Below are 19569 nucleotides of genomic sequence, written 5' to 3' on the forward strand. Positions count from 1 at the left end.
CCATTTACTGGAAAGCTGGAGACAGACTTTCAGGTTTTACAATTAAATTTGCCCATCAGCCAGAAAATAATATCCTTAATGGATGAATTAAATAATGCACATTATATACAGTTTGAAATAGCGAATGCATCCACAAAACAGAGGACTACCTGCTTACATAGTTTCGCCAACACTGTATATGCTTTGACATACAAATTGAGCATCATGTGGAATTCATGACATTCACAAGATAGAAGAAACAGATCACAAGACGTTTGGATCACAAGATGTCATTTGTTGATGAAAAAATGCAGTGAACAGGATCTTGGGGCCACAAAACATTTCTGCAATCTTATCAACTATGGTCACAGAGGACTCCCACATCTTTTGGCTTTCTTTCAAACTGAGCTCTTAATTACTTATTCAAGACTTTACTGAACTATTTTTGGATTTTTTGACTGTTTTCCTTGTTCAGTTCTTATTACATAAAATGTTCTGCTTCAGGCACACTGCTGCCAAGAAATTCAGCAAACAAAACTGTTTAGTTGTTCCAAGCTTTTTTAAATAATTACTTGACTACAGCTTTTTAAAACTCTTTAAAAGGTTACCAATTTAATAATGTCCAAACACAGGTGGGAAATTCATTTTTTAAACACTACTTACTAAACTTAATAAACAATCTAGGTTATGAAAAAGCCCAAACACTGAAATTCCAGACAACTGGCCAATGAAACAATATTCTAAAAAAAGAACAGTTCTTAAATTTAACACTTGGTACAGGGATAATGTCAATTCACACCCCCTGTTTAAAACGGAAAAAGATCAGCAGAGATTAGAAACTTTCTGGGCATATAGGCTATGTAACATAACCTCTCACAGAACTAATTAGTGACTTGATAAGGCTAAACCAAGACATCTAGCTACATTTAAAATGTGGCTTAAAGATCTGAGAAGATGAATTTTAATAAGTAGTTTTGTTTTTAAAATCCATTAATTAGGGTGGTAAAATCTAAGCAATGCCCTAATTAATGGATTTTAAAAACAAAACTACTAAAGATTGAACATTTGAAACTGAAACTGCCTTTTCAGTTTTATTTGCGTAATCTTCAAAACCTCAAAAAATGCAACACAGCTGTTGTCTGCCCTCAGATGAACTACTTTTGTGTTCTTTCAATCCTGCTTTCACGCAACGTCCTAATTTTAAAGAATCCAAACACATATCTTAGGTACTAATCACAGGAGTATTCTAGTGTCCTAGAATTGCCTTCCCTCATTAACCACTCGCTTAATGTGCTTACAATTTCACCACAGACACAAACATATTAGAAAAGATTGTAAATATGAGAGTGAATTTGATCTGGAATGCAACAACAAACATCTGAAAACCTTAAGTGGGAAGTGCTAACACAGCCATTTTATTTAATGTGGGCTCCCCTAACACTTACCACAATCGGGACTCCAATATCAGGCCAGAGGAGATCATCAGATGGTAGTTTGGGAGAGTTCCAAACCACCACGACCTTATTGAGATAAGGCAGTCCATTAAGCCTCTCAAGAGAGTTCATCAGCACCTCCTCCCTCTCGTAGGTCAGCATGACCACAGTAAACTGCTCCCGTGGCACATTACCGCCCAGAGCTGCCTGAAACTCTTTTCCAGAGCCACCTGCACCTCCTCCAATAGGCCGAAACCCTGTCCCCGAGCCAAGGAATTTGGCTTCTGAGGGCAGGAGGGGGTCCAAGGGGGTGTGGGGAAAAAGATAAAAAGGCCCTGGAGGGCGGTTCCAGGCACGGTAGGTATCAGCTGCCGTGAAAGTGAAATTGCGTAGATAGCGAGGAGAGGCATAGGGTGGCTCCGTTTCCACTGGTCCAAGGTCCAGGTCACCATTGTCTGCCATATTAGGGTCTGTCCCTGCTGCCTTTCCCGCTTTATGTGGGATTTCCTGGGCTGGTTCCTCACGGATAGGGGCAGCAGGGATCTGGATACGAGTCCGAAAGCTGGCCAGAATAGTTCCAAACACATTCTCAGCAGTAGCAAAGTAGGTTTCCCAGAGAAAACGACCTTGGCGACGCATTGCCAGCAAGTCACTGTCAGAAATGCTACGCAGAAGGAAGTGCACCTCAGTGATACGTGGCTTGGGAATTATGAGAGCTGCCTCACTCCAGCGGATCATCTCATGGTATGGTAGCCTAGACTGATCACCGAGTACAACTGGGATGGCGCCCACTTCTAATGCCTCAAAGAGCCGCATATTGCAGCCAGCTGAGGCCACCACCTGACTGTCCCCTGGTGCTATAACCAGAGCAAAAGTAGAGGCTTTTAACACTTCCAGCCTCTCCTCCCGCTCTCCACAGAGTGCCCACTCAGTTGGGAGACTGGCCCGAGGACGATTCTTACAGGTAAATTCCACCTGTACTTGGTCTAAGTGACTGTCTTGCACAGCCTTAAGTGTGCCTATTATTCGATCATCATAATCCGCTGGAGGATCCCCTTCCATCTCCTCTTCAAATGAGCGCGGAGGTCCTTCTTGAAGGCTGCTTCGCAGTGACTCCACTTTTTCCCCCTGGAAGCTGAAGAGGAATTTCCTCTTTACTGGAACCTGGGGAGGAACCTCTAGGAAGTTTGGTTCTGAAAGAGCATGAACCAACGGTGATACGACTAGGTCAAAACCAGCTCGGAACTGACTCTCCAGGAATGTAGACTGGGCAACAGCTGCTCGACCAGTACTGACATTATAAAGGAAATTCTGTGTCATGGATTTTTGAGAGAGATGCACCAGTAGATGGTTGTGCCCATCTGTCCTCCAATATGGCAATGCATGCAGCTGCTTCTCCAGATCGACTGGACTCAAGGAGAATGGCTCCTGTAACTCCCCAACCAGGACCACATACAGACAAGCGATGCTGGGGTTATCTGTAACATATATACTGCTTTTGGCTGATGCTGCAAAAGCTTGCTTGACTAAAGGGTCCAGGCCTTCGCCCCAGGGATAGCTACTTGTATCATAAACATACACAGGAAACCCAGATGTCAAAGGACAGCGTGAGTAGTCAAAACAGGAGTGGAGTCTACACGAGCGTATGGACTTGGGCAGAGGCAAGCCAGTGTCATCCTTGTCAGGCAGAAGGCGGACTGGCAGAGAAAGCTTGGGCTGGTTTTGGGCCATGAGCTCTTTATAAGAGTGCTCTGTCTGGCTGATTACATTTTTGAGCTGCAGGAGGTCCTGCTTGGCATTTTCAATGCTCTTTTTGCAGGCCTCTATCTTCAGGTTGAGCCTAGCAATCTCTCCATTCAATTCCTGCCGCTTAGCTTCCAGCTGCAGCAGCTCCTCGCTGACCGACTCGCGGATCCGACACAGGTCCTGCACGTGCTTCACCTCACAGAGCTCATTGCCTGGCCGAGGCCCAAAGATTCGCTTACCAGCCTCCTCAGCCTCATCGATGGTAGTGAGATAGTAATGGGCAATCAACGGGAAGAAGACCAAGATTATGAATAGGGTGAAACTCAACCAGGTCAACCGTATCCTGTTTGACCAGCGCAGTACCCATGGCTGGCCTCCATTCCCCGAACTACCACCGTTACGAAGCATGGTATACCCCGTCATGTATTCTGAGTGAGGAAATATTTATAGGTATGCATTGAGTAAGAATCACGGTGGATCCGACGCCATACCAGATTCTTAATTAGTTCATTTACAAAAGTTATCTTCCTTTTCCTGGCTAGAATATTTGATTTTAGATATTTTTCCTCTCCTTTCTATTCAGTTGCTCGTTGACAGACACTAAAAGAAAGGAAATTTCATCTTTCTCTGTTTTTAACAGCTGCTGTCCACTCTGTCCTGCTCATGGTCAAAATAAGCAGTACGCTTGGTCTCTTGGAGAACAAAAAAAGCTGCCTGTCTTTGACATAGGGGGAGTAATATCCATAGTAACAAGATGGTCTGAGGGGAAGATGGCAGTCTGTAGCACTCAAACTCAACATCATGGGTCTGGTGCCCGTTGGTTAGGAGAAGCCATGATTAGAAATATTGAAACTGTGCCGATTACGTCTATCTCTTGCCACGTTTTCAAGATTCCAAGCCTAGAAAGGAAAAAGAAGCAGAAGATTAATGAATGCACTCATTTCTATGATTAAAGACTAGGGCATTGTTACACATTATCCAATTACCACTTTATTTTAACTTAGCATATTCCCTTTGCCAGGATGATTTACAACTGCATACAATCAATGCAATAAGTGGACGTAATAGATCATAATATAGTAACAATAAATCCCAAACTTAGAATATATCTGTATAAAGGTAACATAACATAGAGGAACATATAGCATCACGTACAGTGGTAATTACAATGTGTCAATTGGAACATATAATTTAACATCACAAACAAAAGTGCATAAAGTACAATAAAGATAAACATAGTATATAGGATACAGTACAGCAATATCAATATTCCAAACACAGAACAAGTACTACAGCAAATAAGAGGGGCTAGAGATTCCAAATACAGGTTAGCCTTAGCAGAGCTGTTCACATGTAGCTTGAGAGTTGAACTTGACTTCTTTCTAAGATTTGAAATTTGAAAGAAGTGATTTGAGATTTGGCTGCTGGGACTCAGGAGTTAAGACTTTATAAAAATGAAATGCACATTGAACAGTTCAGCTGAAGAAATGCAATAGAACAGAAGGTTCACTAATTCAAACACTGCCAGTCATGAAGCTGCAGTTAAATAATAGTCAGAAACAAAGATCCTATACTGTGGCTGCACATCTTTTGTGCTGTTTTTCATTTTTTCTTGAGCAGTCCAGTGTTTTTTTTCAGGATTTTATGTCCTATCCTGGTGGCTATAGCCATCTTTCAATGTCTTTTTGGCTTCAGTCTTTTCTGTTTTTCATTCTAACTTTTCTTTCTATTTACTAGATTTCAGAGATTAATCTATTTGATATAATTATTAGATATTTAATAGGAAATGTAAAGCAATTTATAGCTGGTCTTTGACCACTGAACATTTGTTCTGAAAATAAAGCCACCTTGTTATTGTTATTAATGAACATATGACATGAAGGCTTCACAACTGACATTGTACAGGAGTAACAGGAGACTTGGCTTTTGGGAATTGGGACTTGAATACAGCTTGACAACTCATTTAGAAATTTACTGAAAATGGGGCATTGCAAAAGTGGACATAAAGAATGAGATTAAATGCAGGGGAGAGAGATGATCACAGGTGTTGAAAGTAACACCTCCATGGTTGTGGGAAGGTAGTTGGGGTGTAGTTCTGATATCTGTTGGTAGACAGTTCCACAGGAGAGGGATAAAAGAAGGAATAAACTTAACAGGTGCAGTTAAGACCTCTTATCAGCTGCCAAATATTTGTATTTCATGTTTAACTTTATGTTTTATCAGTAACATACTTGTAAAATCAACACAATTTTTCAAAAGCATCATAATAGTTGTAAAAAGCTCCTCATCGTAATTGGTTACATAACTGATATGTGGTCTTCATACATGTACATTGTCATAACTCTCTTGAAGTAAACAGGATACAGACCTACAGCACAATAGCTACACAAAGCAGGAAGCCTTGAGTAAGATGCTAAAACATGAACAAATTAGGCAGAAAGAAATCCTGTCAGCAGCACACTGCAAATCAAGATAAAACTGGATAGCAAAGAATTCGGAAATATTAATCACAATAAGGTCTATATTCATAAAACTTTTAGATTTTGTTACTTTTCCAAACCATATTGTGAAAATGAAAATACAAAATAATGTAACAAAAAAAACATGTACCCATTTGTTAGTTTTAGTAACTAATACATTAGTATATTTTTTGTATTTTGTATTTTTTGTATTGTCTTAATAGGTGTTAATTTAGCAAAGTGAGTTTAGGCCGCTTTTTTCTGCTAAGCAATCAAGATAATGGAGTTTCAAAGTATTTTGCTAACTCGTCAGGTTGCTTACTGACTTAATGATGAGATTCTTTACAAGGTTTAGCTTTCAAAGATTCCTGGGTCTCCACAGAGAGTTGAGCAGAACCCAGAAAACCTGGTATCACACCAATTCCAAGATACAAAAACCTATTTGATTCTCACTCAGTAGCTCTGCTCTCTTTAAACAAAACATCTTACAACTTAAGGATATTTTCAAGAAAACTATAACATTATTATATCATTATTTACAAAGTAGCTACTTAAGTAAGTCTAAGATATTATGTTTTTAATTACGTTTTTCATATTCTGAAGTCTGGCTATAGGTGATTTATGAATTTGTCTTTAAGGGGCAATGCAATACAAGGGTATACATAGTTATATTCATGAATATCAACCTAGAAACCTCAATATGAAGTCAAGCAAATAAGGACAGAATATTAAATTTAGTGTGGAAAGTTTCTTCTAAGTAAGACCTTGAACTCCATTTATTGAGAACCTGTCACAATGGTGCATTGGTTTTTAATATACTGTAAAGAATTCTTTATACATAGTGTTTCAATTTGGTTTTGCTATCTTCAGTCTGCAATTTTCATTTTAAAAAGTAAACATATTATGAACATTCCAGACACTAAACACATAAAATAAAGACTTCAAAATATGAAGAAATATAAACTTATATTCTTTGGCTTCAGCTTCTCATTTACCGATAAAAATATTCATATTTGGTAAAGGGAAAAGGGTCTCTATTCTTAATGGCTTAAATGCATCCAAATCTTTTGAAAAATACAATGACTTTGTCATAACTGAGAGCCAAAATACATTGACCCAACAGATGAGCAACTAAGCCATTGTAACTCTGCATCTGTTCTGACAGACTGTGCAAAAAATTATCAGAACCTCAGATTTCATCATTCAAGATATCACATACAGTTAAGCCAGAAATGTTTTCCATGTTAATGGATGTGCTCTTAAACATCTTGAATTATCCTGGAAAATACAGACAGTACAGGCGAGGTTGAAGGCTTGAATTCAAGGTTAGCCCTTGAGTATTAAGTCTGAAACATCAGATTTGCTAATGGTTTCCTCATGATAGATTCCAGTGGTTTGTGATCATTTTCCACAACAACGTGACGACCGTAGACATACTGATGGAAATGCTTGCATCCAAACAGGATAGCATATAACTCTCTCAATCTGAGCATAATTTGTTTCACTTTCTGTGAGGGATTTAGATGCATAACTAATGGGCTTGCCTTCTTGTAGCAGAACAGTACCCAAGCACTGCTGTGATGCATCCACTTGAAGTCGGAGCTCTTTGCTGGGGTCAAAGTATCCAAGAACTGGAACTGGTTCCCTTGTGATAAGGTCCTTCATCTTCTGGAAAGCCTTTTCCTGCTGCGCATCCCAAACAAACTCACTGGATTCTTTTAGGAGGTGACGCAGTGGGGCGTTGATGTCAGACAGGCTAGGGGAAATTTTTGTAAGTAGTTTGCCATGCCTAGTATTGTTTTCAAGCTCTTCTTTGTCTTTGGGAGGTTCAATGTTCTTCACAGCAGCGATTTTAGCTGGATCTGGCTTGATCCCCTCCACGGTGAGGAAATGTCCAAAGTAGCTGACTTCAGTGGCACAGATCGTGCTTTTCTCTGGGTTGAGTCAGACTCCTCGCTCCTCGTAGCATAGTGTGAAGGTTCCTGTCATGTTCCTCCTTGGTTCTCCCATAGACCAAGATGTCATCAACAATCGCTGTAACGCCTTCGAGGCCTTCATATGTCTCATCGATTTTCAGCCGAAACTCATCTTGAGCTGAAATTACCCCAAAGGGCAAGCGTAGGAATCTGTAGCGCCCAAACAACGTGTTGAACGTGGTTAGTTTTGATGACTCTTCTTTGAGCTTGACAGCCCAATAACCTGACCTTGCATCCAGGACACTGAAATAGCGTGCCCCAGCCAACTTTGATGTCCTCAAATGTTGGCAAGGGGTAGTGTGGACGTTTGATAGCCTTGTTCAGATCCCTTGGATCAAGGCATACTCGGAGTTTACCTGTGCGAGGTTTCTCCACCACCACAAGTGCATTAACCCATTCCGTTGGCTCTGTGACTCTGGCAATGATGCCGGACTTCTCCATGTTGTGCAACTCCTCCTTAAGACGGCTCCGAGTGCAAGAGGTATGCATCTCGGTGGGTATACTACAGAAACTGCATTTGGTTTGAGGTGGATAGTGCATTCACCTGCAAAAAGCCCAATTCCTGTAAGGACATCTGCAAAATCTTGTAAGATTGGCTTTGTCTCAGTGGGGGGGGTGGTCACAGATAAGACCAGTTTAATAAGGTCCATGTCTTAACATGCTTTTAGTCCGAGTACTGGAGGTGCATGAGTGTCTACAATATAAAAGTCCAGACACATTTCTCTGTCCTTGTACTTGCATGTCAGAGTGCATGCGCCTTTTACAGCAAGTGTCTCGCCGCCATACCCTGACAGTCTGCGAGATGTGGGCTGTAGCACAACGTCACTTTTAAACTTGTCATATTCATGCAGAGGAATGACGTTAACTTGAGCATCTGTATCTAACTTAAACTTTATAACCTTTTGTGCATTTATTTTAATGTCTACGAAAATCTGTTCAGTGTCAGAGGTCTGTTTTTCATGTGACACTGAATCGACGTAGAGCTCAACGTTTTTTCGGATTCACCACTTGCTTTATTCTCTGCCACGGAGTGCACTCCTTTTGCTCGTCTGGAGCGGCACGCTTTTGCAAAGTGGTTACATTTTCCACATTTTAGGCACTGCTTGGCCTTTTGCCGGGCAAACGTCCTATTCGCAATGAGCCTTATTTCCGCAGTAGCCACACTGTTTTTGGCACTTTGCTCCCCACTCCGGTCTCAAGTCTCCAGTTCGGGCGGGTTTCTCAGCCCTGACAAGGCACACTCCGCGAGCTGCCTGTTTCGGCGCCTCCCGCTGAACTGCGAGTACCGCGCTCTCGCACGGGCTGCTCGCGCTGCTCGCGCTGCTCGCGCTGCTGCCCATCGTTCTCAGCTGGGTTTGTGCTAAGTCGTGAGAACTAACGATGTCTATGGCCCTGTCTAGCATCAATTCAGAACCAACATTCAACAGCTTTTCTCTCACTCTCTGTGAATGTATTCCAAAAATGATGCGATCCCTTACCATCTCCTCGCTATCAGAGTAATTACAGTCTTTCACAAGGAGCCGCAGCTCTGTTACAAATTGTTCGCACGGTTCGTTAGCTCCCTGTACTCTCTCGTGAAATTTATATTGAGCAAATATAACATTTGTTTTAGGCTTAACGTGCACTTCAAAACGGTCATAATAGGTTTTGAGTACCTTTGCCTCCTCCTCATCGAGTGTCCATGTGTTGTATACAGTATGTCTCTGCCCTTTTCTCTGACCCACAGGAGAAGATAACTGCATTGCTCTTCCTGTCCTGTCTTCCTGAGCGGACCCAAAAACATGAGCTCCACATGCTGCTTGCAGCGGGCAGGTTGTGCGCCTCCCAATCCATTCGTGGTGCGGGAATTCCAGCGACGTTCATTTTAAATCTTTTGTCCTGACGTGAATCCTATTTATTCTGACACCATGTCTTGTTTCTCGTACCCTTATAGTGTAGAAATTAACAACCCAGGACGACAATGTGACACTCGAACAAACTCTGTATTTCACCTGTAACTCCGAACCCGTTAGCTCCTACATTCACTATGACCTGTGACCCTGAGTAACCGTTATTCCCGCTCAGCCCTCCGCCAATCAACATGCAGTTTCACTGCTGACGCACACAAATATTACATGGTGAATCACCCAAATAATAGGAAATATGAAGCTGTAACAATTTTCAATATGTCTGTCTACAAACTACCACTGTAAGTGGTCTTACAAAGACTGATGCCTTAGATTGAATTCTGCACCGTTTAACACTGTAAGATGAATCTTCACCACAGCTGAAAAAAAATCAGCTTTTCTTCAGTCAAATTATTTTAGTATCTTTTTCACCAAGATATGATTTGTATTTAATAATCTTATTGATACAGAGCCTAAGAAAGTAATTATTCTCTTCTGAGGATTCTGACAACTAATTGTCTAATTGCGCAACTTATCAAAGTAATTTTACACAATTAGTTGTCAGGGAGATAGAGAATGGCCTATGTTTGTGTACAATATATAGTGGTTCACATTTGTAATTCAATACAAATACTGTACACCTGTCTCTGGCACTCAGTGAGAAAGGGAATGTCAACCAAAAATTCAACTGTGAAGACCAAGGAGCTTTCAAAACAACCTTGGGCTGAAGATATACAAAGGTACAGGTCAGGAAAACAGTATAAAAAAAACTGAATTTTCAAGAACTCCAGATGAGATGAGAGTTCAAAATAGATGAGAGGTAAGAAAATGTCTATGAGTTAACAATATCCCAGTTACACCACATTGTTGGACTACAAGTACAATCATATTTGTTATAACAAGATAGTTGTGTTTCTGCAAAACACAGTATTATAGAAATTTGTGTTTGAAAAAAACACATAAAATCAGATATGGGGTTGACAACAAAGGATTTAAGAATTTAAGTGGCACTGCAAAAATGTGGCAAAAGGATATGTAGTCATATAAGACCAAGTAAAGTGTGTAAAGTGCATCTTTCAGTCACCACCATCTCTAATGTCAAGGGATAGTGGTAGCAGTAACATGCTATGGGGCCATTCTCATCCTCAAGGACTGGGAAGATGTTTGTCAAGACTGAGAGGACAATGGATGAAGCAAAGTATAGTCAAACCCTGAAGAAAAACCTCCTTCAATCTGTAAAAGCACCTTTCAGCAGGACAATTGAGACTGTCCTCAGGACACTCAGGACAAACATACAGTAGCTTAACAAGAAGAAAGTAAATGTTTGTGAGTGGTTTAATCCAAGTCCAGACCTGAGTCTAAAAGAAAATATTTTGCACGTAATTAAAAATTATTGTGCATCAACAATCGTCAAACCAACTTGATAGAGCTTAAGACAACACTTGGATGAATAATGTATGGTATACACTGTGGATAGTTTGTAGAAACTTCCCTAAAAAGACTTGCAGCTGTAATTGCTGCCAAACCTGCTTCCACAAAGGAGGTGAATATTTATACTGCCACTTAACTGCTACTTAAACTTCTTTTAGTATAAAATCATTCAGTTTGAACATTCAAGGTTTAATTAAAAATTTTTACTTAAAATGTGTAACTGTGAATTCCAATTGATACACACTTTTTGGAAATATACAAAAGAAAACCAATGAAAATATGCACATACTCTAGTGTTCTCCAGGTACTTCAGATAAAACAGAGTACATAAGTTAATTACAGAGCCTAAACAGCTGAACAAACTAAAACAAATAAGTGCATAAGAAACATACAGGATCCACATTTAGGAACAAAATAAAAATGTATTAGTATCATCAAACATAATACCATGCAACTATGCAAATGTACCAAAATTAGATCACACATTCAAAATGTTCACAATATATGGAGCACAAAATGCTGAAATGCAACTAGACTGTACTATAAAATTCTAATTCAAACCTACAAGAATTAACGGTGAACTGCAATCAACCTTACAATTCCTACTGAGGACTCACAAGTCTCAAAGCAGTTCACATTTCAGTTGGAGACTAATGCCTTGAAATTGAGCTTCCCAAGAAAAGGTCAATACTGTACATCCCAGCCATTGCAGACCGCGCAACTATCCTGAGAGAATACCAGCTCTTCCACAATAATATCTCTGTGCTCAAGATGGACAGGCCACAAAACTGCATTCCTGCTCACTTCCCTAGCGTTGTTTAATAAATACCACTCTTCCACTTCTCACTCACTCTGAACAGTATGTAAACACCTGCTCATCAAAACCAAACACTGAACAATAAGTCTTAATTTACTTCCAAAGGCTTTTGGCATATGTAAGAAGGCATTTAAACATATAAACAATATCTACAAACAAAATAAAAACAAAAACAAGTGCTGAATTCCACTGTTAATCATTCACACAATTAGACTGAGCAACTTATTGTCATGAAGTCTGAGTGTTATGCTGTCCTTGATGTAATACGGGATGTGAAGGGTTAACTGGCTCTAACCTCTCTTGTTGCCATCTGCCACTGAACTGAGCAACTGGGTTTCTGCTTCATCTGTCTGCCATGCACTCTTCGAGCCAATGTCTCCAAGTACAGACTAAAAATCCATCTGTTACTGAATATTTGCAGTGGAAGGTCTTGGGAGGTGTTTTGTTTTTTTAAATTAGATTTAAATTGAATTTTTTTCAACAAACAATCCTATATGGAACACATAACTCTCATATCCAAAGAGGGTTTTTTTATAACTCGACATATAAAAACTGCTACAGCTAAGGCCACAGATGTTCCATCTTTGTAAAGTCAAATTGCTTTCTTTCACAGTCTCCTGTGAACACTGTTTCTCTGAACTCACACCTGCTTCCACTTTAAGCTGGATCAGCTCAGCTGCTGAAGTGCTCTTCTCACTGACAAGATAAAGTGTGGCAAAAGTTTCTATACTGTTGGTTGCTAAGCTGAAAATCCATAACCCTTCCTTTAAATCAAAGGGATTCCCATATCGTGCTGCACTTTTTCCTGCAGATTACACTAAATAAGAGATTTGTTAAGAAAAGATTATCGAATTTATGCAAACGAGAATTAAGTAGAGCTCTCAGCTTTGACCCCAAATAAGGGCATGTTCTGTAAGGATTTAATTTGTCTTTCAGCAGACAAATTAAATCCTTACAGAACATGGCCCTATATATGTAATTCATGTACAGTTTGGTTCATGTAAAATCTGCATAACTGTGTTTAATTACTTCAACTGTCGATGAACGTATTGAAGCTTAGCCCAGTTACAGTTCCGCATGTGAAATATGTCATGAAACATACATGTGGTTAGAATTTTAAATTCTAAATGACAAAACATAGCAATACACAACATGCCAACACTTTTCACAGTCTTGAAATCTCACTTTGATCCTATTGTCCAGTTTTTTTCAGGTCAGAAGTAAACCACATGATGAGACAGGCAACACAAACACATATTTACTTATCCACTTAAAAGGTGAGATAAAAGTATACCGAACAAGAACATCTCAATTCAGTATGCCTTCCTGTTGCTTTGGCCACTTGAGACAGACATACCGAGATGAAATGGGACCAGTGAGGTTTGTAAGTAGGATGAAAACTTGTCAGCAAAATGACCTACAAAATACATTTCCAACCTTTTTAAAGATAAGGTTTGTATTTTATGCACATAAGTTTAAAAATCTGTTTTATCTGAAGTATGCCTGTTTTAAGGTGTAATTCCATTGGAAGTAACACCTAGTTCAAAACCCATACTTCTGGTTACAAATACTGTACTAGCACCTCTGCATGAAAAGTTCATGGCATTCAACTCCCTCACTCAAACTAAAAGCCAGTATTTAGTCAGGCTCACACAGAAAGTACAGAGAAGTCCATTTTTCTTTTTTTAACATTGACACATTAAATGCCAGATGAAATCAACTTTTACAACTAAACCCAGAAAAAATGGGATTCTCAGAGAATGAGAATCAAGGGTAGTTTACAAGACTAATTTATAAAACTTGGTTTGGGTAAACACCTCTTCCTTAAAGTAAATTTCAGAGGCCTAGCTTTCCTTCTAGCTCCTGAGACAATTTGTTATAAACAATTTACAAGTAACTGCAAATGCTGGTTCAACTTTTCAAAGCTCATTGTTGTGAAGCATATTTTGTTCGTGGTTAGCAATACAGCTGAAAGAAAGGAGGCTTTCGATTTTTTTCTAAACAGCATTTCTAACAAAAATAATGCTGTTCTACATGCGGTTAACAGGCAATTCTCAATAATCCTAAAACCTTTACTCATCATCACTGAACTCATCCAGAGTTGTAATGTGCATTTGAAAAGACAGCCCTGGTAGCACCATACTGTAGCACCCAGAGTCCAGTTGTAGAATACAATTGTCTTGCTGTTGTCTGACAAGGGACAAACCTGTGGATCAGTGCCTGGGGTTTGTCTTCTGGACATATGTGCACACTCAGTCAGATGTGGCTAAAGAGAGATCACGCCAATAGCCTCCTCCAGGCTCAACTATGACAGCAAACAAAACCTCTATTCTTCAAAGCTCTGGCATTTGGAAAGCTGCTGAGTAGTAAAAAGTCTCTCTTGACTTTCTGGCGCAACTTCAGAAGCAGGACTAAATGACAGTCCACAGAACTTGTCAGCAGATATCAAAACTAAGGGCTTCATTGAGAGGCTGCAGAGGATGTCAACTGTAAGAGTGATTCCATTTTTACTCTTTTGGCTCAAGAATCGCAGACAGAGTAGGGAGCAGCATGGTTTCATTTTAACAGAGATCTGTTAGGCAAAGTGTACTCATAACATGCTTCAGCATCCCGATGGTTTAAAAACATTACAAAAGACAACTTCACATAAACACAGATATTAAACGTCTTGGAACTCCACATTTTTATCCTGTACCATTGGCATCAACAGTTCATTCCAACCTCTTCAATTCACTTTTCCAGTTTTCATTAAAATGTCCAGTGTTTCTTAAGCTAATTACTTGACTGGCCTTATTTCTAAACCTTTTAACATTAGATGCTTGACAATTATCTGTGATAATCTGTAACACAGTATTCCATGGTATACTGTATATTGACATTAGACAGTTTTATAATCCTTTTTAAAATCCTTTTCATTCAGAGCACAATTTGAAAAACACAAGTTGGCAAGTAGTCCTGCCTGACTATACCAGTAATGAAAAAGTTTTCGGATTTTCTAAGTGACTGTGAGGCTGAACAGTGAAACCTGATATACTAAGTATGGCATGCTGTCTGGCAAGATTCATTACAAGTTGCGGTCTTAAAAACCATGGCTGCAACATGCCCATCAAAATGAAGATCTGGATCATTTTCATCTATCCCATTAAATCCTCCCAGCACAATGTGCAGGATTCATGAAACGTCACATAGTCATAGATCTTCATTTCCACATTCACCATAGGAGTCACAATTTTTCCCTAAGTGAGCTTACAGTTTTTCCTATTTTCAAACCAGAGGAACTAAAGATCTGAAACACTGCAAAACACTACCTCATATTCAAGATTTAAACTTACTCATGACAGGTGTATAGGGCACATATTTTGGCCATCAAATGGCAAAAAGCATTCAAACAATATTTAATTGAATATGCATGGCCAACTGGAATGATACTCAGTATAAATAGGATAGATTAGGTTCTCTGGACTCTTAAAAGCAAACCGCTACCTTAAAAAACAATGCCAAATACGAGCCAATCAAATTCCAGGTGTGCGTAAAGTACACATTTTACATATGATGCAGCATATATCTACATTAGAAGATCAGGTGTAATCACAGGAACAGAAACCTTTGCGAATTATAGTCCGTGACTGAATAAAGTAAACTGGTCATATGATTTGACAGCCATACTGTATATGATCTCTGACTAAACTCTTCTGTGTAAAATACAAAATAGCCTGTAACTGTACAATGAATGCAACAGGATCATAGTTACTCGTGAACACATATTGAAAGTCATGCTGCATATGCTAAAACTGAAAAATGGCCTTGGCCATGAAAAGAATGTGTCAGCTTGGCCCACTGTTGATTACTGCTTGAAGTTAGTTTTAGAAGCCTGAATTCACATGGATTTTACAGTAACAGTCATGTATGTACACAAACTCAAAGTGCAGTGTGAATACTCGGTAAAATGAAATAGTATAAAGACAACATAAATATATCAAACAGACTCCAAACAGCAGTCAGGAATTAATCAGTCGTGATTACTGCAGGTAGCTGGTTACACTGCCGAGGAGTCATGGTGTAGAATAAATGGGTTCATGAAGAGTTACTGAAAATTTAGAAGACAAGGAGCAGAGGTGGCATAAGGAGAGGAAACAGTCCACTTCCTTAACAGTTTGTTTTCGTCTTATTCAGCTTTCATCTCCATTTTTCCACACTGAACAATTCAGTTGTACCCATTTGTTTCACAAACTGCACATGCAGCTCTTCATCTTGAGTCAGTATTGTGAATGTTCCTGATTACTGCAAGGTAGTGTGTATCCATCTTGTTCACTAAAAGAGGTCTCTTTTCTGTGGTTGTCAAGGAAGATTAGTGATGCTCCACTAAACATATTTACTTTGGAGCTCAATTAGCTGGTGGTCAGCACAGGCAACCAACAACATATAACCTATATTTCTTGTTACTGATAATTTAGTATTTTTAAAGACATGTACAGTATGTGTAGGATAGCTTTCCCTCTCCAACATCACGTTCACTTCTTTTCACATTCCTGCTAATCTCAATTTTAGAAAGATTCCCCTGTATTTACTCACACAGACTTGGAACTATTTTTTTCTTAAAACCGACTGCATAGCTGATCAGATCATATCAACTGTGCTGGGCCTTGGAAAAGAAAATGGAGTCAAGTTTAGTCACAAAATGCTGAACTTCTGATAGGAATAACAGCAGTCTATTTTGACACATACTAAGTCAGTGGTTCTCAATCATGTTCCTGGAATACCTGTCTATACTGGTTTTTTGTTCCAGCACGACCTCTAAGCACCTTAACTACCAGTGCTCACAGGTACTTATAACTGATCTGCTTTATGGATTAGACTTTTTTTTCCAGCATTCTTTTGATGTTGTTGGAAATAATGCATTTTAGGTAGTTTAAAAAATACCCTCAAGTACGTTATTTGCAACAATTTAACTAAACAGAACCTTATACAGTCACTCCTCTGCTTGCTACTTTCTCTCTTATTTCTGACAATACAGCTCTTAATAGTGACTTAAGATTGCTATAGAACAGACACAGATGGGAATAACACTATCAGAGAACTCCCACAGTTACTCAGCAATTTTCTTTTTGCGTAAGTCAAATGGGTTATATTTCATCGTGCAAAGGAGGGCAGTCCTGAAACACTAATTTGTACAGCATTTACACCAATTACAAGCTCAGTTTTTATATGAGCCGAAAATAAATTTTAAAAAGGTCTCAGAAAACTGAATAGCCTGAAATTAAGAACTCAGACGGAGCAAAAAGAAGAAGACAAGGTTAAGTAAAACCTAGGTTGAGAACAACTGTACAAAGCCATTTTTAAAAGCCTTAACAAAGAGGTAAAATCATTAATGACTATAAATGCATAGATAAGATACCAATACAAAGGTCAAAGGGTGGAGAAAGAAGAACTGCAGATGCAAAGAGTTCATTAAGAGAAAAATATTAAATCTTCTAGACTGACTTTACCAAACTCCAGATTTAAATCTGATAGTGCATGCTAAAGATAGTTACATGCTAAAGAAGAAAACTTAGACTACCCAAAGAACAGGGAAGAAAATAAAGTGTCTGCAGCAAAGAATTGACAAAGTATCTTGAATGATTACACAATAACTTACTGTATAAGCTCAATGCATCTGAGATATTGGACAGTTACTGTCTCAAATGGATACATAATCAAATACTGATTTTTACACAATTAATTTGATACAAGTGAAATTAAAGTGAATGTATCCCGATACTTATGATCCCTTTAAAGCAGTGGACTGAACACGATAAAAAAGTTTTGGTCTAATATGATCAAATACAATTTAATGAATTTACCCAAAAATAAAAGCTTATCATATTACTCTCATGATCAAAAATACAAACTGTTTGACTGTTTTCCATACATTTAGAGGATAGTGTATATAACCGATAAAAGCCTTTCTAAAAAAAGCACACACAAAATGGCTATTAAAGGCAGGTTTTCCATTACCCCCCATTTTCCTTTATTTGATATGAAACAATACCTAAAAATAATACACTCAGAATCTGTAGCAAAATGTTCCAATTACCTGTACTTATTACATTTTATTTCCAGTAGTCAGTGGAAACAAAATGCCTTTATTCCATTTCTGGAAAATTTTGGAAACATTAGTTTCATGGAAGGTGATAATTGAGGAGTATTTTGTCAAATGTGTGAGCAAAGCAACCTCCTGCAAGGACAAGGTGTTAATGTTCTTGAACAAAAGTGTAATTTCAAAGAACATTAGAAAAGCCACATGAGGCTCATCTGATTCTTTATCCCTACAATCTCATCGCTGCTACTGAAACTAATCAACACTCCAATGTAAATTTCCCTTCTTGCCCACCCATGTCTCTGGGGTGGGAAACACAACACCCAGCGAAGATGGGGAGAACATGCAAACCTCACATGGAGGCTCCCAAAGCTGTAACTAAACCCAGGATGTTCGAGCTGTGAGACTATGACCACCATTCGCCTGAGCGTCCCCCTCTCCCCATCCAATAACATCAGCACACCCATATTAAAGCAAAGCAACCAGTTCAGGACTGTATAGAACATTCGCTGTGCAAATATATCAATAACTTTCAGCATTACTGAGACAACAAAATTGTGTAACGAAGGAGAGGAAAGTGAGGTATATAGAGCAAATTTTAAATACAAAGATTCTGAGTACAGAGGCAGAACATATTCCTAATTAAGGCGACTTCAGAAGAGATTTGTGGCTATCGCATTATGTTAGATGACCTCTGTTGTCAGAAAAAAAAAATAAGCAAGATACTTGTGTTAAAATGCCCCAAGCGTCTAGCTAACAAATGTCATACTAGAGATATGTAGACGTGCCTCAGCTTTTGTACAACGTGATAATATATACACGGTTCCGATAATTCATGCTCTTTAAAATCCTTCTAAAATTAACCATAAACCTTCCCATACTTGTCAAACATTTAATTATGTATGAGTTTGGTAAATCATATCTGGTTTCCTATTGCATCTTATTTTATCGTGTCCAGGTTGGTCAAGAATCCCAAACAATTCTCTACATGTATTATATATAACATGTACAGTATAGGAGATTAAAAGATTTAGCTACTGTTTAACATTTAAAATTTTACTAACAGCAAGACATTTGGTAAAAAATGTTTTTTGTTTATATGTTTTTGTGCGTTATTTATATTCGTTATACACATATAAATTATGCCTGTAGTGAATTTTGAATATTAACGTTAATACTTCAACACTATTGTACTTAATACAGTCCTCATTAAAAACTTCATCCATTTTACATAAACTTGATCTGGCAGTCTTTAACAAATTTGCATAATCTGACAGAGACGGAAACAAAAAAATCATGTAATGAAAAGAGTCAAGTCTCGTATCCTCAAAGGCAGTGAGACTAGCCAACCAATCTTAAAAACCTTAATACAGCTCTGTGATATTTTGAAATATGCAAGTTTAAAGGAAATACTATTTAAATTTACACAAAAAACTCAATGGAAATCATGTACTTGTGCATAGACGTACTTTGTAATGCAAAATATTTGTTAAATTTCAAAATCTAATAGAAGTAACACTTATTAAATTTCAGGTACCTGTACTGTTTTGCACAGATACAGTAAAAGGATAACTGATCTTGCAACATGAAGTGCCGTGCTACATACAGACTAACTGCACGTGGTGTTTAATCATGAAATGATTCAAACTACCACACAGTCTGTGTTGCCTCCAGCTACAAAATGAATACACTTGTGGAAAGAAACAGCGAGAGGCCTTCGAAACCATTTTCTGTGGATCATATTACATATACGCAAAGGTGCCAGA

The 19569-nt window shown here is 38.6% G+C and overlaps 1 protein-coding gene across 2 annotated transcripts in view; it reads right to left on the reverse strand.

Moving 5' to 3' along the window:
* The window catches only part of extl3 (exostosin-like glycosyltransferase 3), a 51358-nt gene that overhangs the window by 16988 nt on the left and 14801 nt on the right, over positions 1-19569 (reverse strand). For both annotated transcript variants that reach the window (XM_006625700.3, XM_015345758.2), the window contains one exon: positions 1425-4057. In XM_006625700.3, coding sequence (XP_006625763.1) covers positions 1425-3581 — 2157 coding nt within the window. In that variant the 5' untranslated portion in view covers positions 3582-4057. The remainder of the gene's footprint in view (positions 1-1424; positions 4058-19569) is intronic.

This window comes from Lepisosteus oculatus, chromosome 2 (assembly GCF_040954835.1).
Source record: "Lepisosteus oculatus isolate fLepOcu1 chromosome 2, fLepOcu1.hap2, whole genome shotgun sequence".
NCBI lineage: Eukaryota > Metazoa > Chordata > Actinopteri > Semionotiformes > Lepisosteidae > Lepisosteus > Lepisosteus oculatus.